At 39.7% G+C, this 22,541-nt stretch overlaps 1 protein-coding gene across 1 annotated transcript in view; it reads left to right on the top strand.

Annotated features, from left to right (window-relative positions):
• CCDC6 (coiled-coil domain containing 6) overlaps positions 1-20,958 on the top strand; it is a 118,881-nt gene extending 97,923 nt beyond the window's left edge. Inside the window, exons 6-9 of the mRNA XM_032252550.1 lie at positions 4,243-4,399; positions 6,779-6,879; positions 15,131-15,255; positions 16,630-20,958. Coding sequence (XP_032108441.1) covers positions 4,243-4,399; positions 6,779-6,879; positions 15,131-15,255; positions 16,630-16,824 — 578 coding nt within the window. The 3' untranslated portion in view covers positions 16,825-20,958. The remainder of the gene's footprint in view (positions 1-4,242; positions 4,400-6,778; positions 6,880-15,130; positions 15,256-16,629) is intronic.
• The last annotated feature ends 1,583 nt before the right edge of the window (positions 20,959-22,541 follow it).

Genomic DNA, 22,541 nt, shown 5'->3' with positions numbered 1-22,541 from the left:
AATCAGGGTGTCATCAGGGCTGCCATTCTTCTGGAGGTTGGTGGGGAGCCTGTTTCCTCACCTTTTCCGGCTCTAGAGGCTGCCTACATTCCCTGGCTCATGGCCCCTTCCTTGCAGTTGTACCGCTCCACCTCTGCCTCTGTTGTTATATCTTCTTTTTACTCTGATTCCCCTGCCTCCCTTTATTAGGGTCCTTGTGATTCTGTTGGGCCCATTCTGATAATCTAGGATAACCTACCCATCTCAAGGCCCTTAATCACATCTACAAAGGCCCTTCTGTCAATTGAGGTTAGTAGCATTCATACGTTTTGGGGATTAGCATATGGACATCTTTAGGGAATCACTATTCTAGCCGCATACAGGCTTCTGGGCTTACTCCAAGGAGTAAAAAAAAGCAGTATATTTTTTTAAAAATTAAGTGATCCTACTTTGGGAGGCCGAGGCCGGTAGATCACAAGGTCAAGAGATTGAGACAATCCTGGTCAACATGGTGAAACCCCGTCTCTACTAAAAATACAAAAATTACTTGGGCATCGTGGTACACACCTGTAGTCCCAGCTACTCGGGAGGCTGAGGCAGGAGAATTGCCTGAACCTAGGAGGCAGAGGATGCGGTCAGCCGAGATCGCGCCATTGTACTCCAGCGTGGGTAACAAGAGCGAAACTCCGTCTCAAAAAAAAAAAAAAAAAAAAAAATTAAGTAATCCTGATATAGACCTCAGGTTGATAATTACTATGTGTGTTTGATGAAAGTCACGGAGATAATGTTCTCAAATATTTATTAAGTTTTTTTGAGTTTTTACCATGTGGGTACACAAATATCTTTTAGCACCTTCCTGAACTCTTTCCAAGGCTGTCAGTTTGTGTTTTTCTTCCTCATTTCTACTGCTTCGTTATGACCCTAGCAAAAATTTAGAAGGAATATGGGGAGAATTCATTCTTACTACTCTCTCCATACTGCACTGTTAGGTCTCTGAAGAGACTGCAGATACTAACAGGCATTTGTATGTGCTATTTCAGATTTTGTGAGGACAGAGAAAGCTGAGCTAAAGAAGCAGCAAGTGGCACTTAGCTGCTTGCAGTGATTGGATTGGGCCTAAAGGGTGTGTTAATGACTTCATCCTCCATTCCTTGCATTCTCCTTAGGTTAGATGACGTGGGCCTCTTATGCAGCTGTGCCAGGTGGCTCCTCACCCTCCAAGCCTGACTGCATCTGAACTTGAACCTCTCTCTCAACAGTTCTCAGCAATATTTGAACATTGGAATCTCCTGGCCAGCATTTAATAGACCAGTGGCTAGGACTCATCCTTGGGATTCTGACATAATTGGCTTGGGGTATGGTCTAGGCATTGTATTTTCTAACCATGTAATTGAGAGGAAACGTAAGCCATGCAGACCTTTGGATCATTTGGGAGCCACCTCTTTGGAATCTGTGTGGAAGTCATCCTCAGTTCACACCATCTTTGACTAAATACAATAAGTCCTTACTTGACATCATTCTTAAGCTCTTGGAAGCTTTAAGTGAAACAACTTACTATATGGCCAAACCAATTTTACTGTAGGCTTACAAGAGTTAAGTTCTTACGGCATACATACGTTGTTTCACTTAAAGTCACAGTTTCCAAGGATCTGTGGATGATATTAAGTGAGGGCCTACTACACTGGGAGATGGCTGTAGACCTGGGGAGATATAAACTGTGGCCCCTGAGTACTAGGGAGCTCTGTGTGCAAGGAGGAGGACTCGTAGGAACAGATCCAGTCAGGTGAGGCTGTGTGCCAGCAGGGGGCAGCCGAGAAATGTTCTGGCAACAGCCTTCTGTGCATGAGTCTGTGACATCAAGAGGTGCTGGACCTGGTGCCTTCTCTGTGCCTGTCTTCTAAGTCAGTTGCTGAACTGCCAGGCAGTCTTCCAGGCCATCGCTTCAGGTGACATTCCTATCTATAGATATATTGTTTAAGGATTCCCCCTGCTGAGTTCCCTGATGCTGAAGGATTACCATTTTCTTTGAAAGACAGTGTTTCCTCTGAAGGTACTCTTCTTGGAGCCTCACTAATCTTTAATTCTGCAAAGGATTCCATGGCAGTCTCTAGCACCCTTCCTGTAAAAGGCATTATGAGATTCCTATTATGGAAAAGAAAGTCAGCTTGCTCTGAGAGTCACCCTTCTAATCTAGAAACAGCAAATACTCCAAGGGGCCGATCTTTTGTTTCCTGTCGAGCTAAGTGAAAAATTCTGCATGCTTGCATATTTGGGATGAAATAGTTTAAATCATTTATATTAAAAGTGTACTTTGTAAATATTTTCCCAGCATGCCTTCAATTAAAGAGATTTTTGCGTCTGGATTAGACAGCGGGGTTTCCGGCTATGCTGAAACAGCCAAGGGATTTAGTGTTTAGTGCACGTAATAGTGTTTAATAATTTTGGTATTTTTATTTGAATTTCTAAAACAAGGATATTCAAGAGCTTTTATATATTCTGTGATGATGCTGTCTTGGAAATCATTGAATACTTATCAGAAGTCTTTATTGGCTAAAATGCCAGACCTTTGTAGAGTTACTTAAAACTGAAACTAATTTGATAGGAATTAAGAGTCGAAGTAGTATCAATCTGTGGTAGAAAAATGCTCAGTGTGACATTCAACTCCTTCCTTTTTTCCTAAATTTTGACTGAACTGACAATATGGAACAGCAGCCTACAGGAAACTCTCTTAGATGCGCTCATGGCCACTCTGAATTTGTAGCTGCTTTTCAGATAAGATAAGTATATGGAGATTTTACTTTTCCCAAGTTCATTCACAAAGACAAGGAAAAGGAATGAAGCAAGAAGATGGGTAGACACCACATTTTGTATTAGATAATTCTGGTTACTTGGTAGCAGATTCTGTGTGAGGTAAACAAGAAAGCAATGGGGGCAGTGGGAAGGTTGCCAAAAGAGAAAGGAAGGCATGTTTTTCTTTTTTTGGAAGGTTGTGCAGTATGCCACAGAATCCTGTGAAGAATAACTTCAGAAGGACAAGAGTTGTGATGGCTCCAGGGAACTTAGCTGAAGGAGACCCTGGATCCCCATAAAGATGTCAGTTCCCCATTTCAGATTCCTGGGGGAGGGAGCCCCAAGACTGGTCAGGTCTGTCCTGGGAGACGGGCGCTGTAGCAGAGACCTGGGTTTGTGGAGCAGCTCCTGAGCAGGGGTATTTGTCATAAGCAAGATGCCATTCCAAGGGGTGCCAGCTATATACAGGTCTTCACCTGCCATCTGTCGTGGCATGTGCATGATTCAGGGTAACAGACAGCTACACACATACCACAAATTAGACTTTGAAATATTAATCTAAAGGTTTCTGATTTACTGTGTCAATGTCTATTCTCATGAAAAGAATGTCAACTGTTATCACGTGTGTTCTTAAGTACAGTGGTTCTTGGTGTGCCTCCACCACTGTGCACAGCAGTCATGCCAACAAGTGTCACAGGCTCCCCTAGATGGCTCACTGTGTCTGGAATTGAGAGGCAGCTAAATTGGTATCTATAGGAGATCCAGTGGGCAGAATCTGGGCCTCCCTCCTTTCCCAGCTCTGGCAATGTAGAGAAGAGCTCTGGTAGTGGCTACTTCTAGACTCAGCAACAATTCCATTTCCTCTTCTACTTAAAGCACTTTAGAATGCAAGTGAGTGGGAGTGAAGATGCCTAACCTGCCAACAATACCTTTTATATTTTTTTTTCTAAAAGCAAAGCATTGATAAACTTTTATTATACTTGAGATGAACTTTAAATCCAGATCTTATCTATGTGCAGGAGAATGTGAAAGATCATCTTTTTTGTGTGTTTTTTTGTTTTTTTTTTTTTTTGAGACAGAGTCTTGCTTTATCACCCAGGCTGAAGAACAGTGGCTTAGTCTCAGCTCACTGCAACCGCCACTCCTGAGTTCAAGCAATTCTTCTGCCTCAACCCCCCAAATGCTGGGATTACAGGTGTCGGCCACCATACCTGGCTAATTTTTGTATTTTTAGTAGAAACTGTCACCATGTCGGCCAGTCTGCCTTGAACTCCTGACCTCAGGTGCTCTACCCTCCTCAGCTTCCCAAAGTGTTGGGATTACAAATGTGGCTACCATACCTGGCCAGAAAGACTGTCTTGTAACAATTCCCTCTGTCTATGAGATAGGAGCTAAACTGAAGTCTCCTTTTTTTTTTTTAATTTGGATGTGATTGCATGAAACGTGGTTTAATTGAAGACTCTGACTTTTCAGATTCAGAGAAAATGGCACAGTATCTGGAGGAGGAACGTCACATGAGGGAAGAGAACTTGAGGTTGCAGAGGAAGCTACAGAGGGAGATGGAGAGAAGAGAAGCCCTCTGTCGACAGCTCTCCGAGAGTGAGTCCAGCTTAGAAATGGATGACGAAAGGTGTGTGCATGTCCCGTGAGCCTTGTTTTTGTTTCTTCATTTGTTTTAAAAAAAAAAAACCCAGGTTCCACAGGGCTTTTCTTTGGCATCCTATTTAAGTGTATAAGGGGATGGCTTAAATATGTATTTATTGTACTAATAACAGATGCCGAGAATGGGATAAAGATTGAACATTTTCCTTAGTCACAAAAAGATGGAAAGGCCCCTCTAAAATTATTTGGTGGGGAGAGAAATGGAGACAGGATTATTTTAGAGAAGCAGCAGAGTTTACATTTGTTGTTGAATTAGTTTAATCCAGTGTTATATCTGTTTAAAGCATGGGAACATATTAATTCCTGTACTATGTAAGGATAAGCAAGCTATAGTATAGCTCGAGGAAAATCATGCATGCATAAGTTGAAAAGAATCAGCAGGGACACAGGTGGAGGTTGTTGAAATCCGATGGTCTTGGCTTAACACACTTGATAACTTTTGAGCCTTTTTATAGCCACTTAAAAAAATAAAACAAATGTATTGCATTCATCTGTTCAAACCTAAGCAATGAATCCCCGCATTGCCCCACTGTGAGTGATCCATCCTTTGGCTAACTAGCGAAAATGGTCTCAAGTATTTGTGCCTCATCCAGATCTCCCTCCTGTCTAAACTTGGGAATAAGGTGGTTGTAAGATAACAAACAAATATGAATGGAAAAAATTGTTCGGTCAGCAGAGAAACCCAGCAGTTGGAGAATTGACCTTTCTCTGAACCAGATCATTTCTGCAAGGAAATTATCCATTCTGGATCAGGGATGCCCTGGCTTCACATGGGCCATATCTCAGCATGAGAGGGGAGACTGGGTATTCTTGGGGGCCCCTCCAGCAGGACTGGGCGTTCCGTGTCTGAAACCAGGGCTACTCATGGCTGTGACTAGTAGCACTGTCTGTTAATGCCAACATGTGCTGTCTGAAACATGTAGGCAATGTTAACACACCCGCACTGTTTCTATGATGGAGTAGATCTGCAGAACTAACAACGCTGTTGATCAGTTTGCTGTGGACAGTGACATTGCTGTTTAAAGAAAAATTTAAGATTATAATGAAAGTCTATATTTTTATAATGAGAAAAAATGAAAAACAGTAACAGATTATCCTATTTTAAATACCCATGTTTATGCTTCTTCATTTGAAAATAATAAAGATTATTCTTTCTCAAAACTTTCTTATAAAACTAGTTTCCTATTCTTTGTAAAATCTATATCCCTTAACCATTTGACTAACACTATCAGCTAGAATTCTAAATAGCTTATTAGCTACTGTATTAACTACCATAAGATGCAGACCATATGCAGCATCAGGGACCCAATTTGGAGTAAGATACACACTAAGGAAATATGTCTTCTGACTGCAGTGTCAATACTGAAGCAAGTTTAGCCTTCCAGGTAAGTAGTTTTTTCCGGAACCAGTATTCATTTCAGAAAGTTTGCCCTCTCTTTTGGAAGTTAGATTATCCCAGATAGAGCACAGCTGCCCAGTACTTTCCCTACTAGGAGCAATGATATTACATTTGGGAAAAAGAAAATAGCCCAGCACTTAAGAGACCACAGATGCCTCTTAGTCCACTAGTGGATGTGTGGAGTACAAGAAGTTGCACCTGGTGCCACTAGGGTGGGTTGCTCGTGCAGGATGGTTTATCAGAAAGTCTCTCAGGCAGAAATTTCTCCTCGTCAGCACTCCCTGCTCATTTCACAGAGTGTAAGCTGATGTTCCTGATGATCACACCTCAGCGCTTTCAGATCTGATGTGACTTCTGAATCCAGGAAAAAGGCAGACTCAGCATGGTGTGGCCAAGTGTGACCTGCTGTAGGTGTTCAGTACTCAGGTCTCATTAAATCTTAGTCTGTGACTGACTGTTAAGCAGGGCTTGCTTGTAAACAGTGGATACTCTGTTCACAGGAATAAGTATCTGTAGACTTTAATTTGATGTCATAAATCTCAGAAGGCTTGCTTGGTTTTGAGTTTCAAATAACAATTTAAATGTAGACACTAACATGTGAGTATCTTTGTAACTCTTGGAACAGTGGAGGTGTATTTCAGCATAGCTGTTGTGTGATGGGGAAAAAACTGGTCCTCTCTGTGGTATGCTGCAGCTCTTTCACCTGACCACCATCCTGAGCTAAACATCCTAGATTTTTCAACTTGTGATCCTTGGAGTGAGGTTTGTCAAACAGCAGAGCGGTGTGACTCGGGAGTCCATTTTATAAATGGCTTCTAACTATAACATCACTCTAAACATTCAGAATTTTGACCTCAAGATGTGAACCCCAAACATTTTCTCCTAAAAACTCTCTTAATAACTATTTTAATGCAGGTGGTTCCATTGCTTCCTTCCCTCTCCTCTTAGGTATTTTAATGAGATGTCTGCACAAGGATTAAGACCTCGCACTGTGTCCAGCCCGATCCCTTACACGCCTTCTCCGAGTTCAAGCAGGCCTATATCACCTGGTGAGCATGTCTTCGGCTATTTCAGTGATTGATTCCTGGTACATTGAATAGGCATCCCTGATTATGTTGCCTTCACCTTTTTAAAAAGAAGAATATCTTTGACTATGATTTTAAGTCATGATGGGTAGACAAAAAAGCCTTAGGTAGATTTCTAAGATGCATCATAGCACACCTTTTATGGGTTCTTTTACCATATTCCACATACATTAATCTCATTTTTATCCTCAGAATAATTAACATAGGCATCATTTTCCCCATGTCAAAGTAAGGAAGCAGCGATTCAGAGGGTCTGTAACTACTGGTTACACAGCCAGGAAGTGGCAAGGCAGGGCATGTCTGTTTCCAAAGCCTGTGTGTTCTTTCTAACATGAGCTGCCTCCTGGTATCTCCCATGATCGGTGAGTGGGACCTGGCCCTAGTAGGCAGGCCACAGAAGAGGGAACAAACTACTGTCCCGCAGTCTGCTTCTGGCTTTGCCCTCACAGCCTTTCCCTCAAAGGCTTGCTTGTCTCCATCTGACCCCAAAAACTCCTTCCTGAACTCTGTGGCTCAGTACCAGCATGACGTGGGACTCTCAGGCCAGGAGGGCAAGTAGCTGATCCAGTGAGAGAGAAAGATGAAGCAGAGGGTGGAGTCGGTGGCCAGTGGAATAGGGGAGGAAAGAAAAGGTGACAGGCCAAAGGATCGCATCTTGGACCAAAATGCTGAGACTGATTTTCTTGTGCTTGCTGGTAAACAGATTTTCAACAGAGTTGGGAAAAAAGTGTGGAGGGCAGGGTGATAGAGGCAGAGTTTTGCAGTAGAATAGAGTGAGGTGACTGCTTTGAAGGATGGCAGCATAAACTTTTTATAAAGTAAGACAGCTTTGCATCAGGATAACAAAAGTTCACAGCACTGTGCTGCTGATAACTTTTTTTTTTTTTTTTTTAAAGAGGAGGCAATCAAAAGATAAAGTCTAGCACAAAGGGTGGCCACCTTTGTACCGATGGGCCAGCGTGCTCTCTGGTATCAGACAGGGATAAAGATGCTGATTGCCAAGCAGAAGGACTTGCTATCAGAGATCAATGGCACGATTGTCACAACTTGTTCTTACCAAAAGGATGTTCCCAAACCTCTTCCACCCTCCAGTGCCATTAAATCTCTCTTCAGAAGCTTCTTTGCCTCTCAATTTTCCCAAAATAGCGCTTGGGTTTCATTACCATGATAAAGGCCTTTTTTACCTTCTGATGTATTGATGTAAAAGGAAGTCATGAGTCAGGAAGAAGTAAAATGGAGGATTATTTTATTATTTTGTGATAGTGATGCTGATTCATATTAAATATAATTTAATACCCTGTTTGATTTATTTAAACCTAAAGCCTTAGAAGCATATAATTTCTGATTGATTAAAAAGATTGTTGCAATCATTGAGAAAAGAAAAAGAGCAAATGTCAGACCTTGGTTAGGAATATTACTTCTATTTTACAAAGATTCTTGAGGAAAATCTTACTCTATTTACATAATTTTTACTTTCACTGTACCTGTTCCTATAGTAGGACCTACATCAAGTGTGGGGCTTGCTTGGGTAGATAAGCTATCTGACTTTTCTTAAACTATGTAATAAATAACACTTAGATTTTTTTCCTTACAGCTAGACTAAATGAGAATAGTTTTATTCTGTTTTAAATTCTATAACATCATCAAAGGAGATTTTATCTATTTGGAAGCAGCATTACTCCATTTGATCTAGTACATTGTAGGCTATACATAGAAGATCACCAAAACCTGAATATTCCAGTTTTCTTTTCGCATTAGTTTTTATTGGAAAAATTTGTGGTTCTCAGTAGTAATATCTAATCACTTCCTTAGTGGAAATATGCTGTTGGAATAGCACTCATTTCCATTTTAAACATATTGGCTCTGGATTTTCCTCCCTTCCCATTTCTGATTGACATTGGAAATCTTATATTTTCACTAACTTTTTGAAATATTGGAAATTACATATTGAAAATGTACTTGAAAAATGCATAGCCTAAAACTAAGAAAGAGTATCATCTTTATTATATTTGGACTGCTTTTGTGACATATATAGAAAGAGTGTTACTTTTCAGGTTGTCCATCATTTTATGCAGTGTAATAAAGGACATTCCCAGTTAGCATGTTGTGATGTGTCTGAATGAGGGATAGGCAATGATGAGGTCTGAAAAATAGGTCTGCACCCTAATGGCATTGAACGTACCTCACAGACCTTGATTTCGAATTCCTTTTGCCAATTAAAATAACTAGAGCTACTTGGAGAAATGAATGTTTCTAGAGCTGAGGCACAGAATGTACAAGATTTGCACTACCTTGTAGTGCAAAAGAGTAAAGAAGAGCCCAGAAAACAAAGTGATGAGGGCATGTCAGGATACAGGAGCTGCCAAACACCAAAACTGGAATAATTTGAGCAATATTAATTATTACATTATAACATTAATATAAATCAAAAATCAAACAAATATCCAGAGTCCATACTGATATGAATAAATGACAAAGAAACAAGGGAGAAGACAGAAATCCTTGTGGAGAGAATTCCAAGTAATATATGTAGATATTCTGCCTTCAGGAAGACGGAAGTAACACTCCACTCAAGTGTGGGCTAGAAGACTGTAATATTTAGAGGTCAAGTGTAAGGAAAACCTGGCAAAGGAGATTAGGAAGTTGTTACCAGAAAAGTAGAAAGAAAATTGGTATATGATGTCACTGAGGTCAAGGCAAAGAATTTCACCAAGAAGGGAATGGTCAGCCTGCAAGGTCAAGTAAAATCAGGAGTGGAGATCAGTGATTGTGACGGGCAGCAGAGAGCTCACTGCCGACCTTAGCTAGAGCAGTTTTTGATGGAGTGGTATGGACAGAAGCCAGATCAGGAGTTAAAGAGGATATTGTATCTAAATTGTTAGAATTTTTACAAAGAAGATGTTTTATATATGACCTGTGTGTGTCAAATAATTTTAAAAGGAAGAAAAGGTGTCTACCTTTAATTTGTTTCTACATTTTTTTTAAAAGCAAAGTTATATTAAAACTTGGAACAGCCGGAGGGTATAAAGAAGCAGAAATAAAATCATCCAGAATTCTTCCATCCAAAGGTGGTGTTAATGTTTTAGGGTTTTCAGGTGTCTCCTGTCCCACTCCCTACAATTTTCCTTTAGGTAGTTGGTTTCATACATATTATGAAATGCTTTTGTATCTTGTTTTATATTGCTTAGTGTTTTTTCTCAGTCATGAATTGCCTTTAATTAGTCATCTTTTAAATTTACAGTCTTGACAGTGAAATAAATCTTAGAATTGTTGCTGTAGTTGTATTTCCATATCAAAGCAAGAGAAGTTTATTCCAGCAAAGACTTTATATAACACCGTAATATTATATTTAGTAAGCTGGTGTTTGTGGTTTGGCAATTTCAACTTAGGTTTTGGTGGAGAGGGGTTATGCTTTATTATATTCCTGGGTCAGAGGGTGAAGATGCATGATACTTAGAACTTAAGGAAAAACAAAAATCAATTGTATATGGTTTCCAGCCTCTAAGAGCTTATAATCAACAACAGGGCCTACAGAAGTAGGTTAAAAAAAAAAAAGAAACTTTAATACAAGGCTAAATGTAATAAATTTCATAAATTGTGTATATTTTATATCCTTTAAAAAGTGACGTAGTTAAACCTATGGCAGTATGTCCATTCAATGGAATACTATTCAGCAATAAACAGATTAACTGTTGACACAGAACAATTTGGCTGGATTGCAGGGGCATTGAACTGAATGAAAAGAACTAATCTCAAAGGATTACCTACTATATGATACCATTTCTACAACATTTGCAAAGCGACAAAATTATAGTGATTAGTCATTGCTAGGCTGAGTTAGGATTAGAAGAATGGTTGAGCTGTACACATGTAGAAGCACACAAAGAGCACACATGGAAGCTGATGAAATCCAAACCAAGTCTGTACCTTAGTTACTAGTATTGTATCAATGTCAATTTCCTGGTTTTGACAATGTGCTATTATGTTAGGTATAATCAGGGGAAGCTGAGTGAAAGATACATGGGAACCCTGTAATATTCTTTTAATTTCTTGTGAATTGAAAACTATTTCAAAATAAAAAGTTGTTATAATTTTTTTAAACCCAGGATAAACTAGTTTAAAAAGAGGTTAAATGAAGAGAGAGCTATCAGCTCAGAGAGCTTTTGAGATGGGCTTTGAGAGGAGTTAATGAGCTCCTCAGTCAATAAGTGTTTCAAACCCTTACTTTTGCCAGGCACTCTCCAAGCACTTTGTGATATTATCCATTTCATCCTCATGACAGCCTTGCCAGGTGGCCACAGTAATCCCATTGGACAGCTCAGGAACGTAAAGCACGATGAGATTAAGGAACGTGTCTACTTTCACTTAGTGCTAAGTGTCAGAGCTAGGATCCAACGTAGTCTGGCTCTAGACTCTGTAGTCTTTGCCTTCTCCAAATCATGACTGAGGTGCCTATTGACACTGGGGGCAGGAAGAAGCAAGTACTATGGTAAAGAAAAGACATTCTCAGGCTAGGGCATACCATTAACAGAGGCATAGAGGTCTCAATCAAGAGCAATAAAATCACTATGGTTCTTTTCACAGCTGCCCTGGAGTCCACCTCCCTGGGGATTCATTGGTTTGGGATAAGGCAAGCAGAGCTTTGATATTCCTTTTGAGAACTACTGACCTGGAGCCTCAGAATATAGTTTGAAGCCAATGTAGAAGTCTTGATAACAGCTAGAGAAGGAGATTTGTTTTTTTGTTTTTTTTTTTTGTTTTTTTGTTTTTGAGATGGAGTCTTGCTATGTTGCCCAGGCTGGAATGCAGTGGCATGATCTTGGCTCAGTGTAACCCCTGCCTCCTGGGTTCGAGCAGTTCTCCTGCCTCAGCCTCCCAAGTACCTGGGATTACAGGCATGTGCCACCACGCCTGGCTGATTTTTTGTATTTTTAGTAGAGTCGGGGTTTCACCATGTTAGTCAGCTGGTCTTGAACTCCTGACCTCAAGCCTCCTCAGCCTCCCAAAGTGCTGGGATTATTGTAGGCATGAGCCACTGTGCTCAAGCAGGATGTTTTTTTCCTTAAGTAGGCAAGAGAAAGTCTGAAGATTCTCTTGGTCAACCTCATGACTCCAGACCCTATGACCCCTTCCCAGCTTACAAAAGCCACCCTGAACTGTAACTTCGGTAACTTTCCACTGCCTACCCCAAACCTAGAAAACCAACTGCTATCCCACCACCCTTTGCTGACTCTCTTTTCGGACTCAGCCCACCCTCACCCGGATCAATCAACAGCCATGTTGCTCACACACAAACGCACACACACATATACTCACACACACATACACTGAAAGTCTGAAGATTCTTGATTAGTGGCTTACCATACTCATAATTACCCTTCAGAAAAATTAACTCAGTGATACTAGAAAACAGACTAGATTTTAGAAAATGAACTGAATTCCCTATTTGAAGACAAGGATATACTTTTATATTTTATAGTCTTTCTCTTAAATGTAATAACTTCCATAAGAAATAAGGATTTTATTCCCCAATGTTATTTTAAAAGAAAACCTTTCTTTTCCCAGATGAATAATGTACTTGTGATTCCAATAAATATCACATTAAACAACCAATTATTTCCCAAAGTTTTGTCCTTTATCCCAGACCTCCGTTTTTGTAAATGTGAATAAAAACTCCACAATTGGAAATGGAAATATGTCAAATAGAAAGCATCACTAATTGATAGTCAAATCACAAAATAAACTTTTAGCATTAGATGTCGAGAGCACAGAAAACTCCTACAATAATAGCACAACTAAAGGAAAACTTGGCTGAATGTCTTTGTCATGGAAACAAAAAAGACAGATGGAAAAGCATACTTGTTTTTATGTAGCTCAGAAAAGCAGTAAGTAGAGTTCATGTTGCTTGGCCTCTAATAGCTGATAGTAGGTTCAGAGTGATTGTCAATAGGTGGTTCCTATCCACACTTCCCCAAACTGCTCCTTTGTTTTCCGTTTTCACTTCGTCATATGGAACCTACCTTGTGCTAGGTATCGTGGTAGATGTTGGGAACTCAAAGGTGTAGACAGCTAGCCACATTTGTGCAATGATAACTACGTCACCAGCTGGTGACTTCTACACTAACTCTCCGAAGACCACGGCTGCACAGGCCACATGGAGGTGAGGGTCGCTTTCAGATGTTTTCAAAATATTGTTATAGGACCCCAATCCAAACCTGTCTAACAGTAAGGAGAGTCTGGACATACAGATGGTACAAACATGGTAGAGATGATCCTAGAGTCCTAGAGGAAGACTACGTAGAAAATTATAGTGGACTTGGGGCTGTTTCTTCCTTAAATACCAGGTTCTTTCAGGAGCATTGGCATATGTAGGACTTTTGTTCTTTGTATTGAATATCCTCAAGTTGTGACATTCTCAGTGGTTTTGTTAGCCGTTATGGCTGAGACACACACACACTCTCTCAAACACGCTCTTCCTGTCTTGTTGTTGATATGCTGATATATATATATATATATATATTTTGGCTGGGGCTAGTGAGGTTGAGTTCATTGGCTACTTAATATCTGTCTCCAGTTTGGTCGATTGTTGATACAACTTTTGACCTTCTGCTTTTCTTGCATTTGATGTTTACTCCTTTGTTCTATTTTCTCCGCCTTATTCTTACTCCTTCTCATGACTTTTGCTTTCCTGAATCTCAGTTGAACTCCTGACAGCGTTTGACCTAAGAAAATCATTATTGTGGTGAAAAATATATCTTAATATAAGATCTATCCTGTTTTTAATGTACAATACAGTTATTGTTAACTATGTGCAATGTTGTGCAGCAACTCTCTTTTGCTTATTCATTCTGCTAAACTGAAACTTCATACCTGTTGAGCAGCCAGTTCACCACCATTCTACTCTGTGTCTGTGAGATTGGCTATTCTAAATTCCTGATATAAGTGGAACCATGTGGTGTTTGTTCTTCTGTGACTGGCTTATTTCACTTAGCATTATATTCTCCAGGTTAATATGTTGTTGCATATGGCAGGATTTCCTTCTTTTAGAGTGAATAATATTCCATTATATGTTCATATACACCATATTTTCTTTATCTGCTCATTTGCTGATGGACAGTGAGGTTGTTTCCACATTTTTGTTATTGTGAATAACACTGTAGTAAATACAGGATTGCTAATACCTCTTTGAGATCCTAATTTCAATTCCTTTGTATAAATACCCAGAAGTGGGATTCCTAGATCATGTGGTACTTCTAGTTGTAACCTTTTGAGGCATTTTCATACTGATTTCCATAGTAGATGTACCATTTTACATTCCTACCAACAATGTATGAGGGTTTTTTCTCCATATCCTTACCACCATCACTTACTTTTTTTTTTTTTTTTTTTTTTTTTTTGATAATGGCCAACTTAACAGTTGTGAGGTGATATCTCACTGTGCTTTTGACTTGCATTTCCCTGGTAATTGTCTTTTCATCTATCTAGTGGCACATTTGTGTGTCTTTTCTAGAGAAATGTCTATTCAAGTTCTTTGTGCAGTTTTTCATTGTGCTATTTGAGTTTGTTTGCTTTGAGCCATAGGAGTTACTTATGTATTTTGCATATTAACCCCTTACCAGGTATATGGTTTACAAATATCTCCTCCCATTCTATAGGTTGCCTCCTCAGTCTGTTGACTGTTTCCTTAGTGCAGATGCTTTTTAGTTGAATGAAGTCCCACATACCCTTTTTGCTTTTTTTTGTTGCCTGTGTCATATCCAAGAAATCATTGCTAAGACCAATCTCAAGGAGCTTTTCCCTAATTTTCCTTCTAAGAGTTGTATTGTTTAAGGTCTTAGCCTTTAATCCGTTTTGAGTTGACTTTTGTATGGAGTGTACCATAAGGTCCAGTGTCACTCCTCTGCATGTGAATATCCAGTTTTCCCAACACCACTTGTTGAAGAGATTGTCCTCTTTCCCCATTGTATATTCTTAATGCCCTTTTTGAAGATCAGTTGACCATATATGAATGTTTATTTCTGGGATCTCTATTGTGTCCTAGAACTTAACTTTTATTTCCTTTGTTGTCCATACCATTTAGGGAGCCCACCATTCTTTTCATCTGTTTGTATTTTTGTGGGTGATTGAGAACTTCTGCAATTTAAAACCTCATAAATAGTTGAAGACACCAGATAATTGAGCCTAAAGTGATACTTAATTTGTTGTTATATTTCAGGTCTGTCATATGCAAGTCACACAGTTGGTTTCACGCCACCAACTTCACTGACTAGAGCCGGAATGTCTTACTACAATTCCCCGGGTCTTCATGTGCAGCACATGGGAACATCCCATGGTATCACAGTAAGTGTCCACGGGGTAGAAAGCAGCACTTTAGTCCTGAAAGTGGTACTGACTGATCCTGATTCTGGAGATCAGGATCAGCACCCTTAGATATTTGCCCTTCTTCCTACCTCCTCCATCAGTTCACCTTGAAACTGTACAGACTTCGAAACAGTTTGATACTAAATTCTGCTATTAAAACTAAAATCCTTCCCAGGAGACAAAACTAACTTCACTTCCTATGAAAAATTACCCTTTGTGAAATATAATTTGAACGCTGGCCAATGCTTTGATTGAACTCTGGCCAGCTCCTTGCTATTAAGAATTATTGTTGGTTGCCACAATGTCTAAAGGTATTTATTGTCTGCACCTTCACAGTTCACCGAACTTCAGTATTCTTCCTGAAGTTAGCCTTTCTTGTCATGTTACTCAGAATTTTCTCTCCTTGAATTACAAGGAAGCTTAAGTGCATCTGGTTTCAGCTCTACCCAAGGGAGTTTTTTCTCTAGAGCTGGCAATATAGTTGACAAATAGAGCCATTAGAAATGTAGCTAGTGGAGTGAGAGGATTGAGGGTATTTCCAATAACAGAAATACAAATATTTCAAAGAATAAATTCTTAAATTTCAAAGAAAAACCCTCTCTTAATAATGCACTTAAGGTATTTCTGAAGCTGTTTTGCCAGTTTGATGGACTATATGTAAAAGTAGGAACTTTTTGTTTGTTTGAGACAGAATCCAACTGTCGCCCATGCTGGAGTGCACTGGCACGATCTCGACTCACTGCAGCATCTGCCTCCTAGCTCAAGTGATTCTCCTCCCTCAGCCTGCTGAGTAGCTGGTATTACAGGCACGCGCCACCACACTTGGCTACTTTTTGTATTTTAAATAGAGATAGGGTTTTGCCTGTTGACCAGGCTGGTCTCGAACTCCTGGTCTCAGGTGATCTGCCTGCCTCAACCTCTAAAGTGCTAGGATTACAGGTGAGAGCCACCGTGCCCAGCCTCAAAAATAGGAAGATTTTTGTTGAGCTGCATCTTTCAGGATATGGAAAACTTGTTGGAGATAAGCGGTAGAAGGAATTAGTGGCACACACTGACAGGAAAGATTTAAGGGGATATTTTTTTTACAGCTCTCATTGAAGGACCCAAGTCCAACAGTTTGTTCAGCACAAGTTGTGCAGTAATTTTATGTAGCTTTTTCATAAGCGGAAGTGTAAAACTGCCTTATTTAAATTGTATTACTGGTTCAGAAACCAGTAGAGATGAAGAAGGAAATCCCTGGTTTCTTGACTTTGTTGGTTAGTGTTTGATTAGCCCCAGTGCCAAGTCAGGCTGTGTTAGGTAGAATGAGCCATCTGGACCTAGACTGACTTGCTGTTCCTGTGCCCTCCGCAGAGGCCTTCACCACGGAGAAGCAACAGTCCTGACAAATTCAAACGGCCCACGCCGCCTCCATCTCCCAACACACAGACCCCAGTCCAGCCACCTCCGCCTCCACCCCCGCCACCCATGCAGCCCACGGTCCCCTCCGCAGCCACCTCGCAGCCCACTCCTTCGCAACATTCGGTGCACCCCTCCTCCCAGCCTTAATGCATGAGCTTAGTCTGAATTTCAAGTTGGGACTCATCCAATGGAGCCGTCTACTCAACGCCAAAGGCTTCCTTCTCTGGCATATTTGGATCTGACTTATTTGCACTGAGGTTATCTAGGCTTCACTATCCATTGTGTTGTAAATGTTTGTCAGAAATGCAGCCAGTGTTGTGGGTCTACAACACTAACCAGACGACTTTTTCCATCAGTGTTTTACTTGAATCTTCATGTACATCCATTCCCTGGCTGGAACCTTCGCTATTCGGTATTTGGTATTTCAGCAGCAGTGTGCAATTTTTGCTTGGCCCCAGAGCTTCATTCTCCTGGCTTTTAGGTTTGTAAAAGAAAAAGGGATATCTTTTTTATATTTTTTTCCATGAATTTGCAGAAAATTACTGAGCTGTTGTTACCCTCTTCTCTCATTATAATAGTGTTTACCAAACATACCAATAATTCAGCACTACAATTCAGACCTTTGAAAATCTAGCTTTCAGCATAGAACAGAAAGTTAGATGAATCAGTGCCCAAGACATATTTTCTGTTTAATAGAACTTTCTACAGATAGACTTTTTACAGATTATTTTCAGCGTATTATTGACATCCATGTCTCTCGTAAAACAGATGGCCTGAAGTAATGAATCATGTGGCTGTACCTTCACATATATGGGATGGATAATTATCGTATATTAAGATGTGATTCTCTTTTTTATCCTTCATGTTAATCTACCTAACCTGGCCCCCCCTCTAACATGAGTCGATAAATGTTGTCCTACTCACCCGTGGTTTCAATGGCTAATTAGAATGTGCTATTTGATTTTTGCTGCAGAAGGCAGTGTGATTGTAACAAAAACAATGTGGCTTCCCTCTTTCATTCTTCATTTGTGTTCTCCTAAAATAGAGTTTGAACAAGTATTTTAAAGGTGCAAAATACTATTAGAAAATACTATTTGAAATGGACATTATAGGAATATCTTGGCGTATTGGCCAGAAAAATACTGTATTGCTTGGCAGAAAAGAAAAAAGGTCTAAAGAAAAGTAGCACATTAGCATTGATGGCTGCTTATTTCACCCAGCATAGCAAGTGCAGTGTATAAAGAACTATATTCTGAATATATTATTTCTCTTCATTTAGCACAAATAAATCATTTGGTTTCACTTTGCAGTGGAACACTGAGTCACTCTTTTCTTAATACTTGCAACATCTTAATTTTTGTTTTTCAGCAGTTGCTGTTTTGTACTTTGGTAGTAAAGTGATTTTTACCACCTGTGTTTGCATATTTATATATGCTGTGGATGAAAACTTACTAGAGAATGTATATTTTATGACAAGAATGTGTATCTGTTGGATATAATCAGAACTGAAAATTAATTTAACAGTAATTTTTAAGAGTCCATGTTTTGTGACAACCATCTCTATTAGCCAATTCTTTATTAAACACACTCCTAAAAATAAGGAACCATCACATTGTAGATATTTAATATTGTACAGTATAGAAACCTCCATTTTTGCCTTTGAATGCATATTGAAGAGTTAACAGAATGAAAAAAAAGTCTTGTTGGATAATAGTGCTTGACTAGTATTTTAAGATCTTGAGAGTAAAAGCAACAATAAGATTTTTTTCACCTCTTCCTGTTTCCACCCCCAAACTTAGACCATCACTCAATTGTTTGGAAGAAACTGTAGGTCTATATAAATTTTATTTATAATGTATGTATAATATACGTAATCATAGTACAGTTCTCAGATGCAGGGAAGAAGTTTGGCATTTAATCATTGAGGCTTTAGGTTTTTGATACGATCAGACTGGGCCATGTCAAACCCGGAATTTTCACCAACAGTTCACTGACCCTCCTGGTACATTGCCATTCCAAGGAATCCTGAGAGTAGGCAAACAAATTTTGCCTTCATGGTACAGTTCTCAGTTTTTCTTATAGGAGAAATATGGTATATGTTTACAAGAATCTTGTATGAGATCATAGATTTCAATGCTGTGGATAGTGTCTCATGCCCAAACAAGAAAGTCCATAATGGAATGATCTTCCCTTAGCTTCCTATCGATTTAGTTACCTCTTGAAAGCACAAAAATTGAAACATTGCCATATGTTGAATTTTTAAAAAACACTTGGAGTGAGCAAACAGTTCCTGATAAATGCCTTTTAGAGATAGGTTCTTGACATTCAGGCATCTGCAGAAGTGTTCTGCTGGTTCCCCAGGTCGTTTCACTTCAAAGTAAAACACAGCTCCTTCAAACAGCACTTTTTCAACATAAATCTAGTTGCCTCTCCCTGTGGTGGGCATTCAGAACTGATAGAACAAACACTACTCTTTTGAATTTGATAGTTCATGTCCTTTGAAGTGTTTGACAACCCTTTGCAGAGTCTGTAACACTTGGGTAGTACCTGCTAGGACAATTTCTTGGCAATTGTCTAGCTACCAGGGATCAGTAAGATTCAGATTCTGAGCCCACAAAGGCAAGAGCTCCTCTCACCTATGGGAAGCTGACTTCTCTCAGGTGGGGACTTCTTATGGGGACTGATTATGGTTACTGCCATTCTGTTACCCACTCTCCCAGGCGAGCCCTGGATTGGCTCCCAGAAGGCCTTTGTAAAATCAGTAGCCATCCTGCAGGCAGGCGGAAGCAACAGGGGCTTCAGTAGCTTCATTTTCCTGTCTTGCAGACAGAGACCCTTGGCTACCACTGTGCTGCTAATAGGATAAGTACTCTGTTGCCAGATTACCATGCCTTTTATACAAAACCAAATTAACTTACCTGACACCTCTCTGGGCTCTGAACTGCTTTTTCTCATCAAGCATGCTAGCACTCTAGACAGAATTCTAGAAATTTGGCAGATAGTGGAAGTCTTTAATTGAACTTACTCCTTTGTTGACTGAAAGGAGTTTTAAATTCTGAGCTCCTGAGATACTGACTAGCAACCATGGAATGAATGTGTGACCAGAATGTGGCTTTGACACCAAGTGCTGCTGTCCCTTTGTAATTGGCTTCTAATGGATTCAACCAGAAATAATTGATAATGTGAATTTTTGTTCATTGTTCACTTGTAGGAAAATAGAATATGTAGACATGAACTTTTCCTGCACGAAGCCATGCTTTTAGAGGATGCCCTATAAGGCAAGAAAAAGCATAGTAACTTGTGCTTTGAGAGCTCAATATTTGTATCTTATCAGTACAGAAGAAATATTTCTGTGTAACTTGATCTTCTGTCTAGTTCTTGTCTTATAGGTAACCAACACTGAAAACTTTGTAGTGATGACTACCAAAGAAATACATAGTAAAACAACCTTTTATTTCCAAATTGTTAAAGAGCCAGCCATTGATGCTGCTACATGAGTTCCATGCTCAAGAGCCATTGTAAGAGATTAAGGGGTTTCTAGGTTTTTGGTGTTTTCTTGTTTTTTGTTTTTCTCTTTTTTCTTTTTAATTTTTTGATTAAAACATACACACAGCTGTTAGCATAAAGTTATGGGGGGCATTTTCTGGGATGCTCAGCAGTTCTCATTAACTGCCAAGCCCAGGTTGCCTCTCGTGAGGCAATTGAAGGAATCCTGTGTCTTGATAGCATGGGTGCTGTGTGTGCGTGCGTGCGTGTGTGTGTGTATGTGTGTGTGTGCATTCATGCCTTAACTCGGGTTACTGCTCAACTTTAGTTCTTGACTTAGTCTGCACCGTCATCTAGATTGTTTTTTACATCTCGGTCTGAACTTCATCCTGGCAAAAACAAAGTTGCAGGCACAACAGTTTAAGAATGCATTCCTCCAGAAGAGTATCTGGTCAGATTGACCCTGAGCCTTCTTTGGACTTTATTTGGAACTTAGCCCGGAAAGCAAAACTGGACTGTCCAACAGAAAGATGTCAACAAGGAAAAGAGGAGAGCCACGCGCTAGCATGCCTTTTGCCTCTGCATATCTGTGCACACTGTATGTTGTTCATGATAGCTTGTCTACAACTTGACTAGGTTGGAGTTCTGGTAATAGTGGCAATCTTGACATTCTTGGTCAGAGTTTAGAGAGATGTAAGACTTTCAATTAATGTCTTATTTACTCCTTTATGTTGATTAGTCTTTGATACATGTGCTGAATCAGAAACCTAAATAAAGATAATTTTTTAAAATGTACCTCTTGAGCCTTAAAGTCTATCTCTTTTCATTTTGCTCTTTGGGAAAAACCAACATTGTTTCCTTCTGACAGACATCTAACTTAAATTGTAAACTCTAAGGGCTGTCTTAGAAAGTAAACTTAAACAGCTGGATGCAGTGACACAAGCCTGTAGTCTCAGCTACTCAGGAGTCTGAGGTGGGAGGATCACTTGAGCCTGAGAGTTTGAGGCTGTAGTAAGCTACAGTGACACCATTGCACTCCAGCCTGGGTGCCAAAGCAAGATCCCATCTAAAAATATATCTATCTGTATATATGTGTGTGTGTGTGTGTATATGTATATATACATACTTAGGAAAATGGCATGAAAGGGGCTGGCGTAAGTTTTATATTTTTTGACAGAGTCTCACTGTTGCCTAGGCTGGAGTGGAGTGCTGCAGTCTTGGCTCACTGCAGCCTCCACCTTCCAGGTTCAAGCGGTTCTCCTGCTCAGCCTCCCAAGTAGCTGGGACTATAGGTGTGCACCAACATGCCCAGCTAATTTTTGTATTTTTAGTAGAGACAGGGTTCGCCATGTTGACCTGGCTGGTCTCAAACTCCTGACCTCAGATGATCCACCCGCCTCAGCCTCCCAAAGTGCTGGGATTCCAGGTGTGAGCCACCATACCTGGCTAATTTTGTTTCTTTTTTTTTTTTTTTTTTTTTAAGGCTTTTCAGTGAACTTTATAATGGATAAATTTCAAAGACAGTAACAGGAATGGGAAGAGAGCAGATCTTAAAACAGCAAAAGTGAGAATGTTCCAAGTACTGATTGGTGTGTCTGATATAGTGTAGCCTCATGTAATGTAAGGCAAGCACACAACGCGCAACAGGTAGAACGATGAGCGAGCAGAAAGCTTTCTAGCTTAATTAATAATTTTGTTTCTTAATCAGAGTGCTGGCTACCTGGATGTATCGAGGTTTTGAAAATTCACTGAACTGTACACTTACGATTTGTGCACTGCTTTGTATTTGTGTTGTATTTCAGTTTAAAGCAGTAAATCTAGGAGGTTTTGAAAAGGGAAGCCACACCCATTTCCAAAACGTTACATACAAACACATATAGGTACAGGATTTGGATGTCACATCTGGGATGTTTCATAAGCTTCGAAGTTTCAATCCATCTGTATGGTGTTTTTTTCCTCTGCTTTGTTGGAAGCATGGCTTTGTGATCAATTCTAGGTTTGAATACAAGTTTTTTCCCTGGGATAGTTACTTAACTTTTCTGAGATTCAAGTTCCTTACCTGTAAAATAAAAATGTTATGTGCCTGGCTATAATAAGAAAATTGATGTGAAGGTACAGTATAGTCCTTCACACATGAAATAGGACATGGACTAGTCTCTTCCATATCCGTCCAATGACTGAATATGTGGGGTAATATTTTAGACATGCTTGGGGTCATATGGTTTGTCAGTTGCATTTTTGTAAGCCCATAGTAGCTAGAGTCCACATTCTGTGGAAGAAATGCACAGTACTCAGCGGGATCCTCTTAGCAGTATGGTTTTCAAGAACCCATTTATGATGCCATTTTTTCTTTTTTTTTTTTTTTTTTTTTTTTTTTT

Source organism: Sapajus apella, unplaced genomic scaffold, assembly GCF_009761245.1.
Source record: "Sapajus apella isolate SASKATOON/1434 unplaced genomic scaffold, GSC_monkey_1.0 scaffold78, whole genome shotgun sequence".
Lineage (NCBI taxonomy): Eukaryota > Metazoa > Chordata > Mammalia > Primates > Cebidae > Sapajus > Sapajus apella.
This window is presented reverse-complemented; position numbering and strand designations above follow the sequence as displayed.